This window comes from Uloborus diversus, chromosome 2 (genome assembly GCF_026930045.1).
Source record: "Uloborus diversus isolate 005 chromosome 2, Udiv.v.3.1, whole genome shotgun sequence".
Classification (NCBI taxonomy): domain Eukaryota; kingdom Metazoa; phylum Arthropoda; class Arachnida; order Araneae; family Uloboridae; genus Uloborus; species Uloborus diversus.
In genome coordinates this window covers 21,441,454-21,466,613 of record NC_072732.1, presented here as the reverse complement: position 1 = coordinate 21,466,613, position 25,160 = coordinate 21,441,454, and the positions used below count along the sequence as shown (strand labels likewise).

Sequence of the window (25,160 nt, the reverse complement as noted above, 5' to 3'; positions counted from 1 at the left end):
CGCTCAACCAACAACTTTGCTGTTTCAAGAAGATTATTTGTGTCAACAACCAAAAATTCTAGTTTACAAGAATTGGAAGAAACGTGATGCACTGGAATTACCAACTGATGTGACTTAACGAGCGCAGACAATGTATGATCTGGTTATTGACTTTACTATACTGGCTAGCTAGCTCTATCCTTGCCAACCAATTACCTTAATATAGCCAATGTTTCAGCTTAATGGGTCTAAGGACCTTTAAACTTCAAAATTTTTGATTTTCTGGAAAAAATATACGTTATGCACAGTTTAATTCTGAACAATTTGATACCTTATTTATTACTATACGCCAAAAACTCTTCGAGTTATTGTAAAAATGCCTAAATTTTCCCCATAGAGATTTATGTTAACAGTAGGGGCATTCCAAGGTATTTTTAAAATTATGTAGAGTCCGTAACGTGACCTTTTTTTGCCATAACTTTTTAATTTACCGTTTGATTTGCAAATTACTTTAATTTGAGCTGGTGTGTTGGTAGGAAAAGATCAAAATAAAATAATATGCTAATCAAACAGTAAACTAAAAAGTTATGGCAAAAAAGGTCACGTTACGGACTCTACATAAATGTCAAAAATACCTTGGAATGCCCCAGTAGCTGTTTAAAAGCCTCTTTTTCTCAGATGCCGGTTTCTTCGGTTTTCTCGTTTTGTGCGTATGATATCTCAGAAAGTTTTTTATATATGTCCGTAAAACTTTTAATGTATGTTTATCTGGTTTATATTTATGACCTGAACCAAAATTTATTTATTTTTTTTTAATTATTTATTTATTTTTTTGAAATTTGGTAAGTTAATATCGAAAATTTCCAAAATTTTGGGTAAAAAAATATTTATTTTTAAGTATTAACTTTGATTTTTTAGTTGAAATTTAGGTTCTGATCGTTAAAATGTATCAGACAAACATGCATGAAAAGTTTTACGGAAATATCTAAGAAACTTTGTAAAATATCATGCGCGCAAAACGAGAAAACCGAAGAAATCGGCACCTGAGAAAAAGAGGCTTAAACAGCTGCTGCTAACATAAATCTCTACGGGGGAAGTTTACGCATTTTTACAATAACTCGAAGAGTTTTTGGCGTATGGTAAAAAATAAGGTATCAAAGTGTTCAGAATAAAATTATGCATAGCATATATTTTTTTTCAGAAAATCGAAAATTCTGAAGATTAAAGATCCTTAGACCCCTTAAACCGCTCGGCAAGTTTAGAGGGGGCGGGGGTCGATTCTATAGCGTGATGTGTGTTTTCTTTTTTAAAACGAGCTGATGTGAGCATCACATGACTTCCTTTTACGCTAATTTAATGATAATTGTGCCTTGGACTTGGAGGAAGCAAACAAACACTTCATATATTTTCACCCCAAGTTTGTTGCGAACCGAAACAGAAAAAAAAGTTTTGTACAGATTAATTTTCCCAATATTGGCAATTTTAATGTAATTCAATAGTTAACTCTCTAAATATCGCCTGTAGTGGCCAAAATGAAACCAGATTTAAAAAAAAAAAAAAAAAAAAAAATTAATTTGAATTTTGACACCTTGAATTCAAATTACGTTTTTCGCAGTCACGAGTGTGTGTATGCAGGCGTGTGTGTTTGTGTGTGGGGGTATGTGTGTTTGTGTGTAGGGGTATGTGTATGTGTGTGTTTGTGTGTGGGGGTATGTGTGTTTGTGTGTAGTGGTATGTGTATGTCTGTGTAGGTGTAGGCATGTGTGTTATATCTGTGGGCTGTCATAAGTGTATGAATGTGTGTGTGGGGGGGGCGGTATGTGTATGTGTGTAGGCATATGTGTTTGTGTCTGTGTGCAGGCATGAATGTGTGGGTAGTTTTGTGTTTGTGTATGTGTGTGTATGTGTTTGTATGTGTGTGTGTGTTTGTGCGTGTGTGTGCGTGCGTGCAGGGGGTATGTGTGTAGGCATGTGTGTTTGTGTCTGTGTGCTGGCATAAGTGTGTGGGTAGTTGTGTATATCAATGTGTGTGTGTGGGGGGTATATTTGTGTAGGCATATGTGTTTGTGTGTGCGTGCAGGCATGAATGTGTGGGTAGTTGTATGTTTGTGTATGTGTTTGTGTGTGTGCGTGCGTGCGTGCTTGTGTATGTATGCGCATGTGTGTAGGATATGAATGCAACCTGGAGACGGTTTTCGCTAGAGGAGCAGCATCGTGAGGAGCCGGTCGACGGTGATGCTGCAGATGGTGGCGTTGGGAAAATAAAATGATAGGACATCAAAACAGTCAAATGAGAACAATAAGCAATCATGATTGCTCAAAAAAAAACGCCAAATTTTTCGCCAAGTTGGCGACAGAACTTGGCGACCAAAAGCTTGGCGATATATTGCCAAGTGTTTGCCAAATTATAACACCACTTGAGTTTGCATTGAAATCAACAATGATTTCCCCCCAAAACAGGTGTAAAAGACCCCCTTTGGAACATCCGAATGTAACCAAAAAAAAAGAGGTGCAAAACTAGATCCCATTAGGAGACTACATACCAAATTTCAACTTTCTAGGACATGCCGTTCTTGAGTTATGTGACATACATACACATATACGCACATACAGACGTCACGAGAAAATTCGTTGTAATTAAAACGGGGATTGTCAAAATGGATATTTCGGGTGTCTGTACGTTCTTAACGTGCGGTCGGGTTGAAAAAGAAACTCCACATTCATTCGGGGCTGAGCAAAATGGAAATTAAGGCCGATTTTTGAGTGAAAATTTTTTTGCGAGTACAATACTTCCCTTTTTGTAAAACGAAGTAAAAATGAGAATATCTGATTTTTTATTTATTTATTTTTTTTTAATTGAAAAATACTTCATGTACTCAAATTAATTTTTTAAGAGAATTAAAGTTAACTAACGATGTAGAAAGATCATCGAACACCTATTACATAACTACTTGACATCAGCAAAAACGAAATTGACAATCAATACCACCCACTCGATTGCTCAAAAAAGAAATCATTCAACTATTAGTGAACATGATTTTAAAAAATGTTTAAGTTACAGAATAATTTCTTCCCGTAACATGTACAAAATATGTTTCAAAAAAGCCCTCATTTCAAATTCAGTCACGAATTCTCGCCTGTTTTTAAATTAACTCGAAAGAGGACAAAAAAAAAAAAAAAAAACTCCATTCAAAACTCCCGCTTTCGACGTTACTTTAAAATTTAATAAAATTTCCAGTGGCAGAGAAGCAAAAGGAATATTTTTTACGTACGTCCTCCACCTCTTTCTACGAGGATTCTTTTTCTCCCGAAGAGGCAGTAGAAGTTATTTTATTCATGAAGAGAACGAAATTTCTAATAAGAATTTCGATAGCTAATACTTGTTCGATACAGTCAACCCAGCGTCGATGTCTTCTTTCTTTCTTTATAAAGTTTGCTGTTGCTTAATGCAATATTCATGTTATTTTGCGAAAAACCTTTTCTGCGATTTGCTATTTCAGAAGTGCATTTTCTCCTGCATTTATTATGTGCATGTATTTTTATATGGTTTAATAGCTATAGCTGCGCTATTAACTAAGTCAGCCTTCCAGTCATGAACGATAACTTGGAATCTTGAGGGTTAACTTTTCAGCACTTCATATTTTTTCGTATATATCACTTCAAAAGAAATTGTAGGAGGCATAATATTCGCAACTCCAAAGCTCAAATACGCTACCTTGCGATGATTAACAATACTTCCGAAAAGGGTAAAACAATCCATTCCACGTGTTTTCTTTGGGGTAAATTGCAGGCTTCAGACAGTTTGTGGTGTAATGTAATTTCAGAAGAATAGAAGAGAAAGCTTCCCATAAACACGATGAAAAATTACTGTCATTCACAAAGCGTCAAAGCAAGTTCTAAGTTACGGCATTTGTTTGTTTTACCTTTTTCATCCGCCATTAGACAGTGGCTGCAGCGCCCCCTATAGTTTATTGGAGTTGCGAATTGCACTCTTCTGGCAAGATGGTATCAGTTTTCTACATTTATTTTAACATATCAGTTGGCAACACGGCACACAGTTCTTTGTATATTCCAAGCATTCTGACGTTACTATTTGGAATCATTTTTGGACTGCCGATTTGAAATCTCTCGTCTTCTACATAGTAATATTTCATACAATAAAATAAATGATAGAAATCTTGTAGCCAATTATCAAAGTGACATTTAGAAATTCATTTTTCTGATTCAAAGTTTCATTGCTTTTATTAAAATATACTTAATTCACATCCCATTTTTCACCTGATTCAAAGTGATCCTGAGTGTCAAGGAACACTTTGAAATAAATAACTTCTTTTAAATAGTTTTATAATTATCAGTCTGGATCAGTTAAAAGTTTCGGAAAAACATGAGACCTTATTTACTCGGAGCAAAGACTCTGAATGACTAATGAAAACGTTAATTTCTTGGAGCAGAAAAGTTTAATTTTAAAAGCAGTGCAAAATATGTGTTTAGAAAAATGTTTATTGCCAAAAAATAAATTTTTGAGATGCATCTTTCTTGCTTAGGACGGCAGTTTAGTAAGGTAATTTCAGGCGGTTTCTATAAGTTCTCTGAGAAAGTCACGAGTGGTTAATCTATGTTAGGTGGTAGGAAAACCTGTAGTGTTTATTGAAAAGATAAAAGGTTATTAAAGCGCAATGGGGTTGTTTACTTCAGTCAAAAGTAGTACTTTTAGTCACCGAAATTGATAGAATAAGCAAAAAAAAAAAAAAAAAAAATAACATGGACCCAGAAAATTCTTCTATTTTCCCAACAGTTATTTTTTTAATTAATTTTTTAAAATGTCCGATTTTTCAAACAAGGCGTGGTCTTGATGACGTCACAAATGATGCTCTTTGGCGCATCTTTGTTCCGTGTTTCCACGTTATGATAATCAAGAGGCGAATTGAAATTGCGCTCTATGCTTGCTATCAACCATATCGTTTCCAATACACGTGAGTAAAGATGCGAATTAAATATTTTGCTCCGTGAATGGCAACACAGAATGGCATTTCATCATTTGTAATGTCATCGCCAAGAAATGTAAATAATGAAAGGTCACCGATTTAAGTAATTTTTTTTTTATCTTAAGCTTAAACAAATTATTTTAAAAAATGGTCAGATCCTATGTTTTTAAACATGCTCTTTCAGAAAAAAATACTTTTAAAATTTTGGAAACGACCCCATTTTAAAAAATATTGCATGCACGTGTTTCGGGCTTTGAAAGAACTTTTTTTTTTCAATGCAACAAATGAATTTGAAAGTACGCTTCAAAAAATAAACAACGCAGTGTTTCAAAACCTGACAGCTGTTTTTGATTGCAAAAACTTGAATTTGTAAGAAACAAATTCAGTTCTTATGTTATTTTATTTTCATTTCTAATTCTTTTTTAGATTATCGAGTGTAGAACATGAGTCTGACTCCCACTCTTCGTCCATTTTATCAATCAAAGGAGCAGGGCGCACAGACTCCGCCTTATACACCTGTCTAGCTTCCAACCCCTTTGGTTCAGACGATACAAACATACAGCTTGTTGTACAAGGTAAGTATATCATAGCCTATCGTAACTTTTCGGTAGAAATTGACTCATTAATTTTCATTTTATTGCAATAAGTATTTTTCGATTCATTTTCCGCCAAACGTTTAAGTTATTTACAGAAAATTAGAAGAAATAATTAGTTAAGGGGGTCCGGGACACAAAAATCGTCAAATTTTGCAAAAAAATTTTATTATGTGAAAAATTACTCCGTTTTTTTCTGCTTAAGAGGACGTTTGAATCTTGTTTCTATCTTAGATAGAACGAAAGATATAAATATTTTTGTTGCATGCACCTAACTAATGTGTACTGTGTACTTAACTTTAAAACTTTAAACGCGTTTTTCTCCATGATGCAATTTTTCCCGATTTCTTGCATTCAAACTCTTATAAGTCAGGAACCGATAAAGATAAAGTAATGAAACTTGGAGCACATCTTTTTCAAACAGTTCACTTTAATTTTTATTCGGCGAATTTAAAAAAAAAAAAAAACGATTACAGCAAAAAATATAATTTTTTTTTAAAAGTATATTCGAATTTTCCGAAATGTTTCTTCAAATATTTTTTATTTTTTATTTAATCAATATTTTTAAAATCGCCGAATAAAAATTAAAGCTTAGATATTTTTGCGTATTTTATTTTTAAAAAATTGAAAATTGATCAAGAATATTTTGAGTTATAGCAATTTAAAACCCCATTTTCTTTAAAACTAATTAAATTTCAATAAAAAAAATTTTTTCATATTTTTGTTATGATTTTGCTTATTAAATAAATGGTAAATCAGTGCAAAAAATTTCAAAACTCTGAAGTATATAATAAAAGAAATTCAAAATGTGTCCCGGACCCCCTTAATTGACGAAACCAGCTATACACACATTGCAAAGCTTGTGTGAGTGGCTTATTCATAGCCAGGCAAAGGCGGTCAACAAGCCGTGTCGTGAACTTACTTAAATGGTGGTACACTTCAAAATACAGTTTTCCTTCTTACGAAAAATTGGAATTTTCTCACGGCACCCAAGTAATATTTCTCTATGATACATAAATACACTGGTGTAAGAAATTAGGAGAATTTTCAGATTTTGTCAATTATCTCCCGAACTACAGGACCGATTTTAATGAAATTTGGCTAGTGCATACATTGAAACAATACAAAACAATTAACCCCCCCAAAATTTAAAATATAAACGCATGATCATAAATAACACTCGTTAGAGTCGGATGGCAGGAAACAGCAGTTGCAGAAATTGAACAAAAAAATGGGTTAGTAGAGGGTATGGTTCCCTCTAACAGACATATAGGCCTCGCAGTGTGACTCCATACTTGAAATAAGGCAGTTCACGTGATCTTTAAGCAATTATTTCGACTCGTTCAACAACTCCGTTCTCAGGCTATGGATGGTCCCCGGAGGGGTGTTGCGAGTTGCTATTACCCTCCCGAGAGCTTGCCAGACATGTTCTTCAGGATTAGAGTCTAGAGATCTGCTTGGCCAACCTATCGAATGAATATCCTCCCCTTCCAGAAATTCGTCGACCAGAAGAGCTGTATGTGGCCTTGTGTTAACATCCATTAAAAATAACTCAGGGCTAACAGCGCCCCTCCAGAGGTGAGCATAGATTTCCAAGACCACATCCCTATGCCTCGAAATAGGAAAGTTTTCGATTTTTCAATTTTATTTTTATATGATAGAGTAACATGTATAAACATCATAGGTAGAAAAAATTTTTGCGATACAATAAGTAGTTTTTTTTAAATTAATTTTTAAAGTTCAAGCCCTTGTGACGTCAAATGGCATAGGAAGTGACGTCATGCGCTTTCCGATAGGAGAGAAACGCTAGCGAACCGGTTCCCATGTCATGGAGAAACCGAAGAACGTGCTTTCGACTTGGAAGACGAAACGTAAAAGGCTTATCTCCTCGCATTTAACTCCTCGCGTTTCTGGAACATTAAACCTCTCATCCTCTCGTAAATATTCGATATCATCATTGATATTACTTGAGGAAGATTATTTAGATTGTGCTTTAACGAATCCGACCTCCATAGTGTGTTCAAAAGGATTATTGAATTTCTAAGAAATAACAATATCAGCGCGCTCAAAATGTTCCTAGCGAAAACAAGGGATCTTCGGCGGAAGGCTGCCCATTCGCGCCCTGTGACGTAGGCTCGTGACGTTTCAGAAGCGCGCACTTTTGCGCGTGGATTTTTAAAAATTCATTAAAAATCAATTACGGTGTTTTAAAACTCGGCGATGGTGAATTTTTTAGTTTTGAGGGTCAATTACAATATCCAATAGCCAAAATATGAACATTTAATAGGTTGCAACTTCCCTATTGTCACAGAGCCTCTCTCAAAGACATGGAGAGGTGTGCAGCCATCCAACATGATGCTTCCCATACCGTCAAACCACCACCGCCATGATGGTCGATTTCGCCGATATTGGAGGGTTAGGTAGCAGGTTCCTGCTTCTATCCATGTAAACGTAGGACAAGAATAGTCGTTTAAGCTGAAACGGGACTCGCTATTTGCCTTCCAATATCTGCGAAATTGACCATTACGGAGGAGGAGGTTTGACGGTCTGGGCAGGCATCATGTTGAATGACCGCACACCCCTCCATGTCTTTGAGAGAGGGTCTGTGACAGTTGCAAGATATAGGGATGTGGTCTTGGCCCATACATAGGGCTCCCCAAGTATGGGCGCCCCTCTTGAGGGGCGCTGTTAGCCCCGAGTTAGTTTTAATGGATGTTAACACAAGACCACATACAGCTCTTCTGGTCGACGAATTTATGGAAGGGGAGGATATTCATTCGATAGGTTGGCCAAGCAGATCTCTAGACTCTAATCCTGTAGAACATGTCTGGCAAGCTCTCGGGAGGGCAATAGCAACTCGCAACACCCCTCCAGGGATCATCCATAGCCTGAGAATGGCGTTGTTGAACGAGTGAAAATAATTTCTTAAGGATCCCATAAACTCCTTTATTTCAAGTATGGAGTCACACTGCGAAGCCTATATGTCTGTTAGAGGGAACCGTACCCCCTACTAACCCCCCTTTTTTCAAAATTTTGCAATTGCTGTTTCATACCATTCGACTCTAACGAATGTTATTTATAATCATGCTTGTGTATTTTAAATTTTAGATGGTTATTTGTTTTGTATTGTTTCAATGTATGCACATACCAAATTTCATTAAAATCGGTCCTGTAGTTCTGAAAATAATTGACCAAATCTGAAAATTCTCTTAATTTCTTACACCAGTGTACATACATACATACATGTAGATAGGCAGTTTGCATATTTGTATGGTTTTGTCGGAAAAATCAGAAAATATGTAATACAGGACCATCACCACTTATTTTTATTTATTGAAACAAGTTCTTTTCAAGACTCTTATAAAAAGAAACAACCCTCTTTCGCTCTCTTTTTTTTTTTTTTTTTTTTTTTTTTCATTGTAGTAAAACTGAAATCAGGTGAGATTTTGATGTATGGCTATTGCAGTGTTTTGTTTCAGTAAAAAGATTTGACACTGCGGGACACTTCGCGGTACAACTTTCTTCTACTTCTGGCACCCCAGGGGCCACAGCATCCACTATGGGAACCCTTGTTGAAAGAGACACTTCGGTAGAAGATTCAGAGACATTGTCGAACAACGACTTGTCCACTACTCAAGATAAATTATCATTGATATTTATTTTGTGGCCCTTGTAAAATACTGGGTCCCAGCATTATGATGTACCCATTTTCAGTGGTAATCAAGTAGTATGTGGCAGCCGACGATGTTTAAATGGGGTATCCTTAGAGTTTTGGAACTTTGCCATTTTGGTTGCAAACGTGGTCTACAATGGTGGCCATCGCGTTTCTCCATTGGAGATGTACTTGGAACATTATTGCTACCCATTGCCACTGCTCAACGCTTTTTTTTCCGGGGGAGGAATGGGGGGGTTAAGATTGAAGCCTCTTAAAGGAAACTGCTGACGGTTGAGCCATTGAAGAACTTTATTAGAACATGGCATTGTGGTTCCAGAAATACCACAGTAATGACTTGTCGGTCGTCGTATAAGTTAGTATGGTCTGTAGTGATGGAAATCGTACGTTTGTGCTGCCGATGTACTTCAAACAAGATTGCTACCGATTGCCACTACTTAGTGCTTTCGGGAGGGGGGGGGGCAATCTCAAGATTGAACTCTTTCGAGGAAGGTCACTGAAGGTTGAGCCATTGAAGGACATTATTAGGACATCGCATTCGCGATTCCCCGAAATACCACCAGTAATGACTCGTCGGTCGTGGTATAACAAGATTGCTACCCATTGCCACTACTTAGCTCTTTGGAGGGGGGAGGCAATCTCAAGGTTGAACTCTTTCGAGGAAGGTCACTGAAGGTTGAGCCATTGAAGGACAATATTAGGACATCGCATTGCGATTCCCGAAATACCACCAGTAATGACTCGTCGGTCGTCGTATAACAAGATTGCTACCCATTGCCACTACTTAGCTCTTTGGAGGGGGGGAGGCAATCTCAAGATTGAACTCTTTCGAGGAAGGTCACTGAAGGTTGAGTCATTGAAGGACATTATTAGGACATCGCATTGCGATTCTTGAAATATCACCAGTAATGACTCGTCGATCGTCGTATAATAAGCGTGGTCTACAGTGATGGATACTGTGCGTTTGTTCAGGAGATAAACTTCAAAGAAAGACAATGATTCCGTGATTATTGCTCAGTGCTCATGCTCAGGTCATGGTGGGTAGGGTGTCGGACTTGTAACTGAAAAGTCCAGGGTTCAATCCCAGCCGGTCGAAAAGTCCTCCAAGTGAATCAATACCCTTAGGGGTGTTGTACCAGGGGTAGATCGCTGTCTGGTCTGGAACAAAAAATCAGAGCTGTCTCCAAAGTCTCATCCAACCGGTTAAGCTACAAATTGTGGTAGGTACGGGGGACCCTGAAGTGTCATGGGAAGTGCTCATGATCAGCGCTTTTTGGAGGGACAGGGGTTAGTTGAAGAATGACGTCTTTTGACAGGTGCTACAGACAATTGAAGCACTGAAGGACATTATTTGCTTCAGAATTCAAGCAATAACACCAGAGATGACTCGTCAAGCAGGCATGATCTGCAGTGGTAAATATCGGGCGTTTGCGCTGGAGATCTCTCTGTTTAACGAAGCTCTATTTAACGACTTTCTCTATTTAACGACGGCTTTTCACTGTCCCAGATGGTCCACTATAATGTTAAAAGCATTCTATTTAAGGACGCTTTCTACTTAAGGGCGATTTTTTATGGTCCCTTGAAAGTCGTTAAATAGAGAGCCTACTGTACTTCAAACATGACGATTCCGTGATTGCTCCCTAAAAAGTTGAGCTGAGATGCTGTAAAATTCACCTGCACATCTGTAGCAAGAAGTAAAAACATTGCGCGTAACAGCACCTTTTTCTATTTTTAGAGCCACCATCAGCACCTGTGGAACTGAACGTGAAGGAGAAAAGCAGTCGCTCCGTCACACTTTCTTGGTCTCCAAGTTTCAGCGGCAACAGCCCGCTGACCCGGTATACCATCCAGTATGGAAATGACAGCAATGGTAAGACCTGAATAGCCCCAATGATGTCTAGTTTTACAATTAAGTTGTTTCCTTCAGTCAAAAGTACTACTTTTAGTCACTGAAATTGATAGAGTAAGCAAAAAACGAGCCGATTTGTGCATCACATGACTTCCTTTTACTCTAATTTGTCATTTTCCCCATTATTGACAATTTTAATGTGATTCAATTGTTTACTCTCTAAATATCACCAACAATGGCCAAATTGAAACAGATTTAAAAAAAAAAAAAAATCGTCAAATTTGTCGCCAAGTTGGCGACAAAACTTGGCGACCAAAAGACTGCCGATATATCGCCAAGTGTCCGACAAATTATAACACCACTTGAGTTTAAATCGAAATTAACAATGATTTCCCCCCAAAAAGAGGCAAAAGATCCCCTTAGGAACATCTGAATGCAACCAAAAGGGAAGGTGCACAACTCGTACCAAATTTCAACTTTCTAGGACATACCGTTTTTGAGTTATGCGAGATACATACACACATACGCACATACATACGTACATACGGACGTCACGACAAAATTCGTTGTGATTAACTCGGGGGTCGTCAAAAATGGATGTTTCGGGTGTCTGTAAGTTCCTAGGCATATATCCAACCGTGGTCGGGTCGAAAAAAAAACTCAGTATTCATTCGGAGTGAGAAAATGAAAATTAAGGCCGATTTTTGAGTGAAAATTTTTTTGCGAATACAATAGTTCCTTTTTTTGTAAAAGGAAGTAAAAATAACATGGAGCCACACAAAACTTTTATATTTTCCCAACAGTTATTTTTTATTTTCATTTTTTTTTAAGTCCGATTTTGAAAATAAGGCTTTATGACGTCACAAGTGATGTACTTTGGCACACTACTCCATTGCCGCGCGAAAGGTTTACGCTTTGCAGTCAACCGCGCTGCCAGTTTATGATAATTTGTGCTGTGCTCTAATGGCATCAGTGAATGGCATTTCATCGCTTGTGATGTCATGCGCAGAAGCGTAAAAAATAAATTTCAATCTGAGCACTAATTAAAATAATTGTTTAAAAAATATTAAACTTTGTCAAATTATTTTAAAATGGTTGATTCCCATGTTTAAAAACATGATCCTTAAAAAAAATAACTTTTGAAATTTCGGTTGGCTATAGAAAGGAATAATTAAGGGGAAGGATCTATTCACCTCATCAATTAAAAAGTTAAAAATCCCTTGCCCCCCCCCCCCTTTTTTTGGAGCAGTCAAGATTGTTTCTTTTTCTCACTGTATCGTAGCTGACGTTTTCTTTTTTGAAAAATGCTATATTAACAATATTTTTTGACTACATGCTTCATTTGATAATCTTCGTTTGAAAAAAAAAAAACAATGTTTCAAAACCTGGTTGCAACACTAGACGTTAAAACCCGGTTATCACAAATTTGCCATTTCAACTGCGCTTGCGTGCGGACTTACTTTTTGGGCTTTCTGTTTTAAAATTTCGTATTGCTGTTTATATTTAGGCTGAGCTAGAATCCCAACAAATTAATGAATGCGATTAGAATACTTTCACAGCGATTTCGAGACATATTATATGAAACTACGGATATGAATAACTTATAATTTTTATAATGTAAAGAGAAAAATGACACTTCAATATTTATTGGTTTGGAAATATTTATTTAACATAGACGTAAAACACGTCTGTGTACTTCAAAAGTAATTGGAATATGAGTACAGATATCCGTCTTTTGCGGATATTTTACGTTAGGCGTAAACAGCTTAGTATTACATATTTTTATTTAGGTTGATGGTTCGGCTTTGCACAAGAAGTGATGCTGCAATTCTAGTATACTAGAATAATATACTAGAATTGCAATACTGTTAAAAAAATTTCCTGAAAATTTACGGTAATTGTTACTGGCATCCATGTTGCCAGTATCTATTACCGTAAAAATCAAATGTTACTGTAAAATTTTACGGTTTCCTCGGTAGGCCACAGCAACCAGTTGGCGCTGGGATCGCTTATTTCTCCGGTATAAATTACCGTAAAAATCAGCGATGCGTCGGCGATGCAATTTTACAGTAACAATTACCAGAAAATCTTCCTGAATTTTTAACAGTGTACGCTCTTCTGAGGTTAAAAATTTGGCCCTGAAAAGGGTCTTTGTTTGATAGAAAAATCAGACTCCGAATGCATTAACAATTAAGACTCAAAACTCAATCTTTACCGAGGCCTAAAAACTAAATCAGGGAAAGCTTTGTGATTTCTAATTTTTATCTGTTGCCATCTCATATTTATTAACAAATTCAAAATAATTATAATTAATTTTAACAAGATATTTGAAATCAGCGAAGTCCTTGCGCAAGCGCAGTTGAAATGGCAAAATTTGTGATAACCGGGATTTAACGTCGAGTGGTTGCAACCCTTGACTTCGAAATCTGTAATAAGCCAGAAAAAAATTTATTTGTCCTCGAATTGAATAAACGGCTATTTATCATAAGCCATATAAGATACAACACAATTAATGCTAAATATTGCAAGCACGTGTTTTGGGATTTCAAAGAATCCCGTTACATTCAGGGGCCGATCTGGAGGAGGGTCATTTGGACCATGGCCCCTTCCAAACCCTTGTGAGTGTAGGATTTTTTTAAAGAAGAAATGAAAGAAAGGAAAGATTATGAGGGGGGGGAATTTAACACATGGACTTTCACTTTAAAAGAAATTTAGGTCTTAATGGGGTGGTTTCCTTCAGTCAAAAGTACTACTTTTTAGTCATTGAAATTGATAGAATAAGCAACAAAATTACATGGACCCAGAAAATACTTTGATTTTCCCCAACAGTTTTTTTTAATTAATTTTTTTTAATGTCTGATTTTTCAAACAAGGCGTGGTCTTTAGGACGTCACAAATGATGCAATTTGGCGCATCTTTCTACTACGTTTCCATGTTTATGATAATCAAGCAGCGAATTAAAATTGCGCTCTACCGCTTGCTATCAACCATAGCGTTGCCAATACACGTGAGTAAAGATGCGAATTAAATATTTTGTTCTGTGAATGGCAACATTGAATGGCATTTCATCATTTGTGATGTCACACGACAGAAGTGTAAACAATGAAAGCGCACCGATTTAAGTAATTTTTTTAAAAATATTAAACTTAAATAAATTACTTAAAAAATGGTCAGATCCTATGGTTTTTAAGCATGCTCTTTCAGAACAAAATACTTTTACATTTTGGAAACGACCCCATTATGAGAAAAATTACATCCCTATCCTCAAAAACAAAACTATTTTATTTCTAAAATTTTGCTCCATCGTTTACGTCATTTCATGACGCCAACGTTAAACACTTGGACCATTCTATACATGCTGCTGTCCTCTTAGTACACCTATTGCTCACGAGAGCACACCCGAGCCTAAATTTGCAATTCCTATTCCTATTCAGAGTTACAACTGACTACAACTGTATTTATGTCGAGGACTGCATACTAAGTGCCTTGCCTCCATTATTTTATGTACCGATAGATAGCAGCACCATCACCGGATCGAACAGTTAATGAGAATTTAGAACTAGTCCAGGAGCTAATAGCTACTTAGTATTAGCACCCCCAGAGGTATCGTTTCACTTGGAGGACATTGAGACCACGAGCATATTTAAACGTCGCCCAGTCCCCTTTAATGACGACGGTGGGTCTTCGACCATCGAGGTTCGAACCCAGGACCCTTCGGCCCCGAATCCGACACTCTACCGATCGGGCTACCACGGCCCCAAATTTGCAATTAATTGCTCTAATTTCGGAACTCTTCCGGAGGAGAGCCTCTTATTCCCAAGCTGCATGCTCCTCCACAAATGCCACGAAGTTAACTAAAAACTGATATCTATTTCCTCAAAGCATAAATTACGCATAAAGAATTTTTTAGGGTTAACTTTATCTTAAATTTTAAATACACTGGTTATCATAAATTAAGGAAAGATCACAAAAATAGCGATAACTCTCTCAAAAGTAAGCCAAAACCTGTAAAATTTGAAATATGTTTGCCGAGAAGGAATTGCTCAATAAAAGTGCAATATGCAAATTAGTGGCGCTGAAAATCGGAGTACGTCACCTGTGAGGAGTATAAAATGTCCATGTTTGTGAGCAAGCCTATAAACTTCGCTGTAATATTGCCATAAGAAATCTGAGATAGCCATTTTAGTAACGATGCCTTCCAGGCATCATTTGCCTGTAGAACTACGATGGAGAGCCATTGGGAGACTAGAGGCAGGGCAAAGTCAAACAGAAGTTGCCAGATGGCTCAATGTGAGTCGTTTTGTGGGTTCATCAGACTTTGGAGCCAATTTCAAACGACAGATTTGGCATCCAGGGGTTCAGCAAAGAACGGCCAACGCTACGACGAGCGCCGATGAGCGATTTTTGAGGTTATGTGCACGTAGGAATAGAGCCGCTACTCTGACTCATCTCAGATCCTCCCTTGCTGCAGCCACCGAAAGAACGTCAACTGTACGTAGAAGGCTTCACAAAGGTGGTCTGTATGCGAGGCGACCAGCCATTTGTGTGCCACTCATACCTCGCCATAAAGGGACCGTTTACAGTAGGTACGACAACATTTCCACTGGACGCCTGATCAATGGTGGGCTTTTCTCTTTACGGATGAGTCTAGATTTAGTCTAGGAAGCGATAGTAGGCGTTATTTGATATGTAGATAACCTGGATTCCGTTATCATCCGTCAAACATCCGCGAAAGAGATGGATACGAAAGTGGCAGTGTCTGTGTTAGAGGTGGCATCTCTTGAGGTGGACGCACAGATCTCCATGTCTTTCCAAGGGGAACCGTGAATGCTCAGGTTTATAAAGATGACATTCTTGATGCTTATGTGCGCCCATATGCCGGGGCAATAGGTGATGCTTTCCTGTTACAGGACGATATTGCAAGACCACACAGAGCTCGCATCTTAGATGATTATCTTCAACAGGCTACAATTCTCCGCATGGAGTGGCCAGCTCGATCCCCGAACTTGAATCCTATCGATCACGTTTGGGATGCTTTAGAGAGACGTCTAGCTGCTCTCAACTCACCCCCTCAGACCCTTGCCGCACTTGATACTGCTTTGCAAGAGCAATGGCTCCCGCTTCCTGTGGAACTGATAGACCGCATAATTGACAGCATTACCCATCGCTGTATGTGCTGTATTGCTTCTAGAGGGGAACATATTCCATATTTGAGGTACTTTTTCTATAGAAAACTGACACTTTCGATTTGTTCATTTTAGGGATGCGTTAATTTTTATACTGCCATAATTGTCTGATAATTTCTTTTTATGTTACTTTATATCTTACTATGTGTTGCATATTGTGGGTAAGGTTCATAAAATTCTACATGTAACTTTTTGAGTAATCGTCTTTTTTGCGGTTTTTCCTTAATTTATGATAACCAGTGTAGTTCACCCTATTTCTGTTGTTATTTTTACATTAGAACTTGGTATGAAAACTTGAAGAAGGCGATGGTTTTCCGGAAAAATCAATGATACGGTACTAGTTGAGAGGTGACCATTGAGCTTACGTTCGACGAGCGCGACCGGTTAGTTAATCACGTGACTGCTAATGATCACGTGCTCCAATCAACTGCTTAGAATGGTAACCGATGTTTTTACCGGTTGATCATAGAACGCTGCGGTTAGTAACCGGTTGCTTACTTGTCAATCGGTGAGGTTCGTCGAACGCAAGGTTAGTGACCCCACATCGAAAGAAAGCTTGCTAAAAAATTTCGAATGGCCCCTCCCAAAATGATAGGCTAGATCCGCCACTGGTTACATTGCAGAAAAGTGTGAGCTTTGGATGTAAAGTCATCCGATAAAGTCAACTGATCTGACTTTTATCGGAAGACTTGACGTCCAAAGCCCACTTGTCTGCGTTGAAAATGGGGCTCCTTGAAACCCACGTTTATGACTTTAAGGGGTCACAATACCTTTCAGACATTTTTTTTTTTAATTTCAGTAAATTTTATACTTTTTTGAAACTATAACATGCATACTTATTTCGTAATCGATAATTCATTTTCAAAATTTAAAAATATTGCCTACTTTTTTTAAAAATTCAAAAAATTGAAGACAATTTCAATTTTTTTAAATCCATAAGGCTTTTTTATTTTTGCACTAATTTAATAAACGTTTTTTGCTAAACGATCACTATAATCATCTCTAAAAATCTGTGCATTCATTTGCTTATGAGTTTATTAGAAAATTTTCTGTGATTAATTATGTAAAAAATCAAAGTTTTTTTAAAAAAAATATTTGGTTTTTAAAGGTTTAACATGCTCTAAACATTTGAGTAACTTATAAAATGCTTATCCAATGCACAGTTTTGTCAAATATGTTATCCCAATTGCAAAAAGTGTTGCTTTAAAGCTGTATCTTTAATAGAAAAAAAATCCTTAACGATTCTAATGACATGAAAACTCAAAAAAGCCATCATCGAGAAAAAGCAATTTAAAGTTTTTGTTTTGCATTAGAACACATAGCGAGCATGGCCCAAAACCACTCATAACGTTTTAAATATTTGAACAAAAGCAATGAAACGTTTCCCCTGTGTTCAGAATAATTTTTAGTTTTGAAATAAGCAGTAAATTTTTTTTTTTTTTTTTTTTTTTTTGATCGTTTCATCATTTTTGAGGTACCCCTTAACTGATATATTTGTTCATTAGTTACGTTTTTTTCTTACGGTTTTTTTGTTACACGAAGGTATTTATTCATTTTCTTTGACCATTTATCATATTTTCTGCAGAAGGAATGCTGGAAGAACTCTCTGTCTCGGGATCGGAAACAACAGCTGTGATAAGAAGCCTTCTGCCATCCCATTCCTACAAATTCCGAATTCAAGCCCAAAATACGCTGGGGAGCAGTGAACCCGGGGACTTAATGACTGTCACCACAGATGAAGAAGGTATGGGTGTGCCGTTTTTCTCTCTCTCTCTCTCTCTCTCTCTCTCTCTCTTCTACTTTTTTATCTACTACTCAAAACATACGGAAACAATATTGGATTCTTGGAACATGTTCACGTTTAGAATTCTGATTTATTTACATGTTTTAAAGCAATGGTTCTTAACCGGTGGTACTTGTGCCCCTTGGAGGTACACAAAAATCTGTGAAGGGTATGCGGTTAATTACACTGCGCGGCAAAAAAAAAAAAAAAAAAAAAAAAACCCTTGAAAATCCTTCTGACATAATTCTTGCTGATTTTTATGTAAAAGCGATTCATTGAATCCAAATATGACCACCATTTTTCCCCATCGTGTCACACTTTTAGAAATAGTGTTCCTTCTTTTTTTCTCCAGATTTTCATAGTTTCCGTAGCTGCGTGCTCGGCATTGCACGGCCACTTAAAAAATGAAAGATATGTTCAACTGATGTTTTTGTATTACTCTGACATCAATTTCTAAAGCGCTAAGGAATAAATAAATACGCGTAATGCAAGGTTTGCAAAACACCAGTAGAGCATATTTTTGGCAAAAATTTCTTTAACGTTTATCATAGTTATCAACGATACAAGTTATGAGTATTTTCAATTAGCACAAAAGATGAAAATATATGCATTATCAACTATAATCTGTGCTCACTTTAAACTGAATTAAATCTAATATACTATATCTGAAATATTTATGAAAAATTAGAATAAGCTTTTTACATAAAATGACACATACTTTTTGGTTGTTTACGTGAAACTAAAGCACCAAGACTAAATAAATACCAATAAGCATTAATTTAATACTAAGTCATCAGATTCCAATTTAGCTTTAGTTAAAATCCTTATAAACAATCTTTTTTGTTCAGCTCTGTTTCATTTGAAGAAATCCTAACAATCGTAATTTAACATGTTCTTTTAACGATACAAACTGTATTTCAGAAATAGAAACAGGAAGGAAAAACGAGAGTTATTACAGTTCGCTCCATTATTTATCACTTCTTGACTTTATGAAAAATTATAGGGACAGTGTTTCCATAAAAGTGTAAATATACATTAATGCATTGGCGGCATTTCAGCATTTCATTCGGGGGGTCGAGTTTTTAAAATTTAGTATGGAACAAAACACATATTGGCTAACAGCAATTATGATATTGGGGGAGATTGCATAGTTAAAGAGCCCCCAGAAAAGATATTTGTTGATGCATTGAACAGCTGAAACTATTTTTAAACAGTATCCATAAAAGCATTCTATGCAGTGAACAGCTGAAAGTTGTTTCTAGCAGAAGAAAGTGATGAACACTCATCAAATAGACACACTTAAAATATGAGCGTAACACTCAATGCAAAATACCAAGGCATTTTATTGTGAAAATCGTGCAGCCACACCACTGCACGGCCTCTCATAACAATTATTACATAGAGCACACAAGAACGAGATATTTACCCTATATGAGGAAATTACATCTTTAGTTTAAATTAACTATGATTCTTCAGTTTTTTATGTTCTTAAAAGACCGGTAAAGGATTAATAAATTTCTAATAATTAAAAAAACGGAAAAAACTTGCTCATGTCTGAAAATGTGTCGAGTTGCATCAATCATTACGGAGAACCAGCAAGATTGGCTTTCTTGAACATTGATTTGCGATTTACGTAAATTGAATTTGCTCATTTTTTATCATTCCTCTTAAAAATTTGGGGGTGCGACCGCCCCCTCTCGACCCCCCTATTTGCCGCCCCTGCATTAATCTATATATATAAAATTGGAGTTTGGTAAATTTGTTCCCTAAGATCTCAGAAACTACCCGGCAGATTTGGCTGAAACTTTCACCGTTTGTTCAGTTTGGTATTGGGAAGGTTTATAGACCAGTTCGAAAAAAATCCGATTGATAGTTCCTTTTTTATTCTAATTTGTCCAAATTTTCGCACAAATGCCCCAATATGGGGGTAGAAAAAAACGGGCACATATTAACATTATGTTTCTATCGAAAGCGCTAATTTTTCTGCTGAAGATAGCATCTGTTCGAAGTTTCTAAGTGGTATAAAAAACGAGTAATGAGCTTTTTTGTTCCCTGTTCGAAGGCTTTCATCAATCCAATTCATTATTTAGTGTATCATCTCAACTCCCAGTCGATAGCTAGAATTGTTGTATTGTTGAATATTTTTGTGTTTCGTCTGACTTTTTGAGGCTTTTCTCAAGTCAAATCTTAAAGTAACGTTTTTCCACAAGATTGGCTAAAAATAAATAGATTTGGCTGATCATTTTCCATTTAAATGGAACTTAAATGTAATTAACGGTTTTTTTATTATTATTTATGCCGATTGTACACTTACTCACTATTCGATCAATCAGCAGAAATATCGCGAAAATTTTTGCAGAAAGTTTCAGTAGCTGATGCATTTGGTAGTTTTTCCAACTGTCGCTGTTTTTGAAGCCAAAGGCTACGTAATAATGTTTTTCAGCTTACACCATGAAACAAAATATCGCCAATCGAAGAATCTTTTTAAAAAACTTTTTTTACTGTGTAAAATAATCCAGCAACTAAATAAGGCAAATCCATAAAGAGCAAAATAACTTCCATAAATTTTTATTTTTGCACAATTTCAAACAATCGCCGAATTTTACTACTTATTTTGGAAACATTTCGGTTGAAACCGTATAGCACCATTTTATTTTGACCAAAAGTATCTCTGCATCTGGCGACAATATTTGTATAATAAAAATTAGTAAGAGGGGGGAGTATTATCGAAGGTGTCCCAAAATGATTCTCGCAAATTTGGTAACATTTTAAACCGCACTAAGTGCCCTCAATAATTGAAATTTCCCAAAAAAACTAAAGCAAGTGTAAGGGGAACACGGGCGGCTACATTTTTTAAAACAGTTCGTACATCAATAGCCATACAGAGAAGGTTTTAGATGTAAAAAAAAAGTACTAACAGATAAATCTTTTTAAACATGTAAAGTTTAATTTCACATTTCGGAAATTCTTCAAATTTGTATACGCTTAAACGTCGTGCTTTCGTTTCTAAATGAATACTATTTTGTTCTTTATACTTATTGCTATTTTAGTTTTATGAGTAAGGAAAAAGCTCGATTTTTAATCACGTCAAAAAGGTTTGTTTTAAATTCTTTCGCTTAAAACAGAAAACAAGGGCAAGTAACGATTGTTTCTCATAACTATTACAGACCCGGGCAACGCCGGGTATTTTTGCTAGTGCTATATAATAAGCATACTTAATTTAATTTTAATCTTAAATTGCAGCGTCTCTCGGCTTTACATGGTCTACCTCGAAAATAAAAGCTATGTCAAATGACGCGTGTTCATCAATTAGGCTTAAGTAGTAGAAAAAAAATACTGTAAAATTTCTCGTCAAAGTAAGGATTCTTAAAGTTCGATCACGGCAAAACTTAAAGTCCCGAATAAATTAAACGCAACGCTCCATTAATACAACTAAAATCCTTGATTAACATCTATTGTCAGTACAAAAAATAAAAAATAAAAAAGATTGCCAAAAAATTATCAAAAGGGGGACATTTTTGCCTCAAAGCAAAAAAAAAAAAAAAGAATTTTATTTGTTCTTAGTCGAGAGAAAAATTGGAATCGATCAAAAATTATTTATTCACGTGAATTACACAGAGCTTCTTGGCAATTGATAAAATTCCGATTTGATTCCATTAGGCTTAACAATGCTTATAACTATTTTCCCGGTGATCTTACAGCATTGTATTTTTTTGTTTTTTAATTCAAAAAAAAGCTTAAATCAAACAAATCGGTTAATTATTTTGGGTAGAAAGAGCCGTTTAATGCCATTTTCGGGTCCTGACATTAAAATTCGAACGGTTCGGTTCTTTTTTGGCGTTCGAAAACCCCCTACGTTTCTTCTAGGGTGCCCAAGTATCTCCCTGGAAAATTTGATCGAGATCCGGCGTAAACCGTGGATTTGTATAAGGAACATACATACACACACACATACACACATATATACACACACATATACACATATATATGTTCTTTGTTTTATTTATTGTGGTTATTATATCTGTGAATGTAAATTGAAAAATATGGGAAGGTTCTTTACTGAAAATCTGCGATGCGGCTTTAACTTTTTTTTTTTTTTACGCCGTAAAACTTTTTTTGGATATGGGCCTTGGGCATTTAGGACGAAGTCCTATACTCTAGTTTTATACCAAAAAATAAGAGAAAAAACTGTAAAACAAACCCCTAGTACATGAAATACACCGCCAGAACGTTGTTAACGAACGTTCTGGTTTTCGTTCGTTGTTGTTTTCGAACGTTGTTAAATTGGGCGGTAATTTACTGAATAAACCCCTAGATAAAAAAAAATGATCGATTTTCATGATTTTAAAAATATTTTAGAGGGGAGTATCACCATGAGAGTCCTAACTTGCTCCAAATGTTCCTATTTTTGAACTTCACTCGTCTGTAGTCCCTCGGAAAAGTGTCAATCACTAATATAACGCTCCTTTTCCCTCCAAATGAAATTAATAGCTGTAAAACTGTAGAAAACTGAAAAAAAAAATGAGGGACACAACTTCCAAAAAGTGGGACGTGACGGGGGAAAACGGTGGTCATATTTGGATTCTACGGCTATGAGGCGGTAATTTGTAACTTCATATCTTGAAATAACTGTTTTAGAGTAAAAACGTACTCGTGAATTTTCTACTTTGATTATACCTTGTATCCAAGATATCCTGTTAAATTATTTGTATGCTACAGGCTACAGTAAATTATTTATGAGCTACAATTATCTCTGAATCATATTACACATACCAACTTAAACTTTAATCATCATGAAATTTAAAGCTGATCATCGCAAAAAATTATTTTGAATAACGTAAAATAAGCTCTGTGTCTCTCATTAGTTCCAGGTGGTCCACCCCTTGACGTTGAAGTACGTCCAACTGGATCGCAGTCTTTGAAAGTCACGTGGAAGGTCAGTATAAATTAATGTACCAATTTTATTTTTAATGAAAAAGCTAATATAATAGACAATGTATTCCACAATTCCATCTGCAACCAACCGGCACTGAACACGAACGTATTTTCCAATAAATTAATAATCTCAGTCTGTTCAAAAGATTGGCAACAAAATTATCTCTCACTATTTAAATACTAGAAAATCGCCCGTCAAATGACGGGTGAAAATTGCTTTTACATTTGAACGAAGCAATTGCCTGTTTTGTGATATTTTGATGGTTGAAATTGTAACCCTAACAACAGCGGATTAACCATAAACTACGGTAGATAGCGTTCATTGCTTACGTTCGACGAGCACAACCGGTAGCGACTGGTTGGTCAATCACGTGACAGCAATGACGTCAGCGGTTACTAACCGGTTGTTCACAAACCAATGCTTCATTGAACGCTTTCGGTTGATCACCGGTTACTTGCGCAGACGAATAACACGCAGGTGAAAAATACTTATAATTGGTCAAAAATATCACGTGGTTCCCTCAACCAATCAACCAGCTTAAGTTGAGGTTGACCGGTAGATCAACCGGTGAGGCTCATAGAACGACATCGGAAGTAACCAGTTAACCGGTAGCTCTCAAGAACGCTGCGGTTAGCAACCGGTGAGGTTCGTCGAACGCAAGCATTGTTGACCACTTTTTCGTTTCTTCATTCTCCTGAAACGACACAGTCTTACCAGTAAAACAGTTAAGTTACCGGTTTCAGTTCAGCCTTGTCACAATAAAGCATTTCCCTGCCATGTCAAACATTACCAAAACAGATTATCAAATTATCATGTCGTGGCGCGAATGTCATTGTTGATGACGTCAGGGGCGTTACTCGATCATTGGCTATTACCTGTATGTGGATGAGTAGATGTTAAATGTACTAACATAGCCTGCACCAATAATCGAACGCAGCGATACGCCAACAGCTTGTGGCTCTAATTTGACCACATTTGAGTTACAACCGATGTGCTACAAATCTCAAACCGATCGTCTAATTTTTGTTCTGAAAAAGTCGTACCAGGAAGATTTACTGTTTTTGGAAATCCAAAAGATAGCTTGGAGCACGTGAATAGGAACAGATTAAAAAATGTTTGCATGCGCAAAAAATCGTTGCGGGATCTAATGATTACGCGAAAGTTTGCTATTAAAAAGCTTTTAAACGCTTAATTTCTTTGCATCGTACTGAAAGTTTTTTATAATGAATTACATTGGCCCGCTGTTTGTTTCACTTTTTCCTATTCCATAAAAGGTAATATAGTTGATTATAGAAAATAGCTAATTCTAAACTATATACATGGTGATTAAAAAAGAATATGGTGGGGTTTCCTACAGCCACCGATTTAGGAATATTGCACCAATAACTTTCTGGTAGATCTTAAATGAAAGAGAGAGTTGCAACGTTACATAGGCTAACGCTAGATATATCTGCGTATTATCATATGCGTACCAATTGCTGTGTGTTATTCAGTTAACCAAAATGGCGGTCAAGGCAGAAGTGATTTAGCACTTTATGTTAAACACTTTACTCTTGACTTTATAACTGCACCCCCTCCTAGGTACTAGGCGTAGCACCAAGTGAGTTTCCCCTGTAGGTATATGTAAAGGATGCTGTGTTTATACCCCCTTTACCTGCTAATCTTGACAAACTGAAAAATTGCATCAGGGCCATTCCACCATCACGTGCGGGACACTTCGACTCGATAATTTCAGCAACGCTTTGTTATAGATCCTAGTATTTTATCTTAACAGGAGCAAGCACATTTTTGAGCAATCACGATTGCTTATTGTTCTCATTTGACTGTTTTTGGCGTTACGCTGATTGTATTTTCCCGCCAGCACCCTCTGCAGCATCACCGTCGATCGGCCGCCTCACGATGCTGCTCCTCTTGCGAAAACCGTGTCCAGGTTGCGTCAATATCCTACACACACACGCATACATACACACACACCTACACATACACACACTCATGCCTGCACACAGACACAAACACACATGCCTACATACATACACACACGAACGCCTACACGCACAGCACTGCATACACAACACTCACACACATGCATAGATACTCACACACACGCGCACTCACACACATGCGCCTACACAAACACACACGCGCATACATACACACACACGCTCGTGATTGCGAA

At 36.6% G+C, this 25,160-nt stretch overlaps 1 protein-coding gene across 1 annotated transcript in view; it reads left to right on the top strand.

Moving 5' to 3' along the window:
- The window catches only part of LOC129235105 (cell adhesion molecule Dscam2-like), a gene marked incomplete in the record, with an annotated part of 703,156 nt that overhangs the window by 654,946 nt on the left and 23,050 nt on the right, over positions 1-25,160 (top strand). The window contains 4 exon segments of the mRNA XM_054868789.1: positions 5,391-5,539; positions 10,966-11,100; positions 17,851-18,009; positions 22,914-22,984. Of these exon segments, the coding sequence (XP_054724764.1) occupies positions 5,391-5,539; positions 10,966-11,100; positions 17,851-18,009; positions 22,914-22,984 (514 nt within the window).